At 55.0% G+C, this 1,981-nt stretch overlaps 1 protein-coding gene across 1 annotated transcript in view; it reads left to right on the forward strand.

The window, feature by feature from the left end:
* Window positions 1-1,981, forward strand: part of RELB (RELB proto-oncogene, NF-kB subunit) — a 40,359-nt gene that overhangs the window by 15,264 nt on the left and 23,114 nt on the right. Inside the window, exon 5 of the mRNA XM_037729158.1 lies at window positions 1,125-1,282. Coding sequence (XP_037585086.1) covers window positions 1,125-1,282 — 158 coding nt within the window. The remainder of the gene's footprint in view (window positions 1-1,124; window positions 1,283-1,981) is intronic.

A 1,981-nucleotide genomic window follows, 5' to 3' on the forward strand; every position in this document is an offset into this window, starting at 1 on the left:
ACCCGCCTCAGCCTCCCAAAGTGCTGGGATTACAGGCTTGAGCCACCGCACCCGGCCCTAATATATGAATTTTTTATGGAGATGGGGTTTCGCTATGTTGCCCAGGCTGCTCAAACTCCTGGGCTCAAGCAGTCCTCCCACCTCAGCCTCCCAAAGTGCTGGGGTTACAGGTGTAAGTCACTGTGCCTGGCCCATCATTCGTTTTTTAACCCCAAATGTGGCACCCATTTTTATAGTCTTCCCTGACACTGAAAGTTTCACATGGTGCCTCACACCTGTAATCCCAGTGTTTTGGGAGGCCAAGGGAGGCGGATCACTTGAGCTCAGGAGTTTGAGACCAGCCTGAGCAATGTAGCAACACCCTGTCTCTACTGAAAACACAAAAATGAGCTGGGCATGGTGGTGTGCACCTGTAGTCCCAGCCACTTGGGAGGCTGAGGCAGGAGAATCCCTTGAGTGTGGGGGCGGAGGCTGCAGTGAGCCAAGAGCTTATGCCACTGCACTTCAGCCTGGGCAACAGAGCGAGACCCTGTCTCAAAAAAAAAAAAGGATGGGTGGCCTAAAAAAGCAGCCTGTAGGGCAAATATGATATGAGGACCTCAGTTCATCAGTTGGAAGCTTCTGGTTTAGGATATCAAAGTGGTACTTATTTATTTATTTATTTAATTTTGAGACAACCACCCTGTCGCCCAAGCTGGAGTGCAGTGGCATGATCTCAGCTTACTGCAACCTCCGCCTCCCAGGTTCAGGCAATTCTCCTGCCTCAGCTTCCCTAGTAGCTGGGATTACAGGCGCATGTCACCACGCCCAGCTAATTTTTGTACTTTTAGTAGAGACGGGATTTCACCATGTTGGCCAGGCTGGTCTGGCACTCCCGACCTCAGGTGATGCGCCTGCCTCAACCTCCCAACATGCTGGGATTACAGGCGCGAACCACTGCACCTGGCCCAAAGTGGTCTTAAGCTAACACATTTCATCATCCTGGTTGGGGGAGAAGGTTGGGAGCTCCCAACAGAGGCCTCCGTGGGGAGAGGGTTGGGGAGCTGCCAAGGGAGGCCCCAAGGAGTTCGAATGGGCACAGGCGTCTGCGATGGGATCCTCAAAGAGCACCTCTCTTCCTGCAGCTCCGGGATTGCGGAGGGCTGCGGGAGGTGGAGGTGACTGCCTGCCTGGTGTGGAAGGACTGGCCACACCGAGTCCACCCCCACAGCCTCGTGGGGAAAGACTGCACTGACGGCGTCTGCAGGGTGCGGCTCCGGCCCCACGTCAGCCCCCGGCACAGGTACCCACCCTCGACCCCCACCTCTCATCCTTGATCACGGAGATTCTGACCCCCGACCTCTCATCCTTGATAGTGGAGATTCTGACCCCTGACTCTCATCCTTGATGGTGGAGATTCTGACCCCTGACTCTCATCCTTGATCGTGGAGATTCTGACCCCCGACCTCTCATCCTTGATCACGGAGATTCTGAACCCCAACCTCTCATCCTTGATGGTGGAGACTCTGACCCCCCGACTCTCCTCCTTGATGGTGGAGATTCTGACCCCCGACCTTTCATCCTTGATGGTGGAGATTCTGACCCCCGACTTCTCATCCTTGATGGTGGAGATTCTGACCCCCGACTTCTCATCCTTGATCACGGAGATTCTGACCCCCAACTTCTCATCCTTGATCACGGAGATTCTGACCCCCGACCTCTCATCCTTGATAGTGGAGACTCTGACCCCCCGACTCTCATCCTTGATTGTGGATATTCTGACCCCCCGACTCTCATCCTTGATCGTGGAGATTCTGACCCCCCGACTCTCATCCTTGATCGCGGAGATTCTGACCCCTGACTCTCATCCTTGATGGTGGAGATTCTGACCCCCCGACTCTCATCCTTGATCGGGGAGATTCTGACCCCCCGACTCTCATCCTTGATCGCGGAGATTCTGACCCCCGACCTCTCATCCTTGATCGCGGAGATTCTGACCCCC

This window comes from Cebus imitator, unplaced genomic scaffold, assembly GCF_001604975.1.
Source record: "Cebus imitator isolate Cc_AM_T3 unplaced genomic scaffold, Cebus_imitator-1.0 Scaffold296, whole genome shotgun sequence".
Lineage (NCBI taxonomy): Eukaryota > Metazoa > Chordata > Mammalia > Primates > Cebidae > Cebus > Cebus imitator.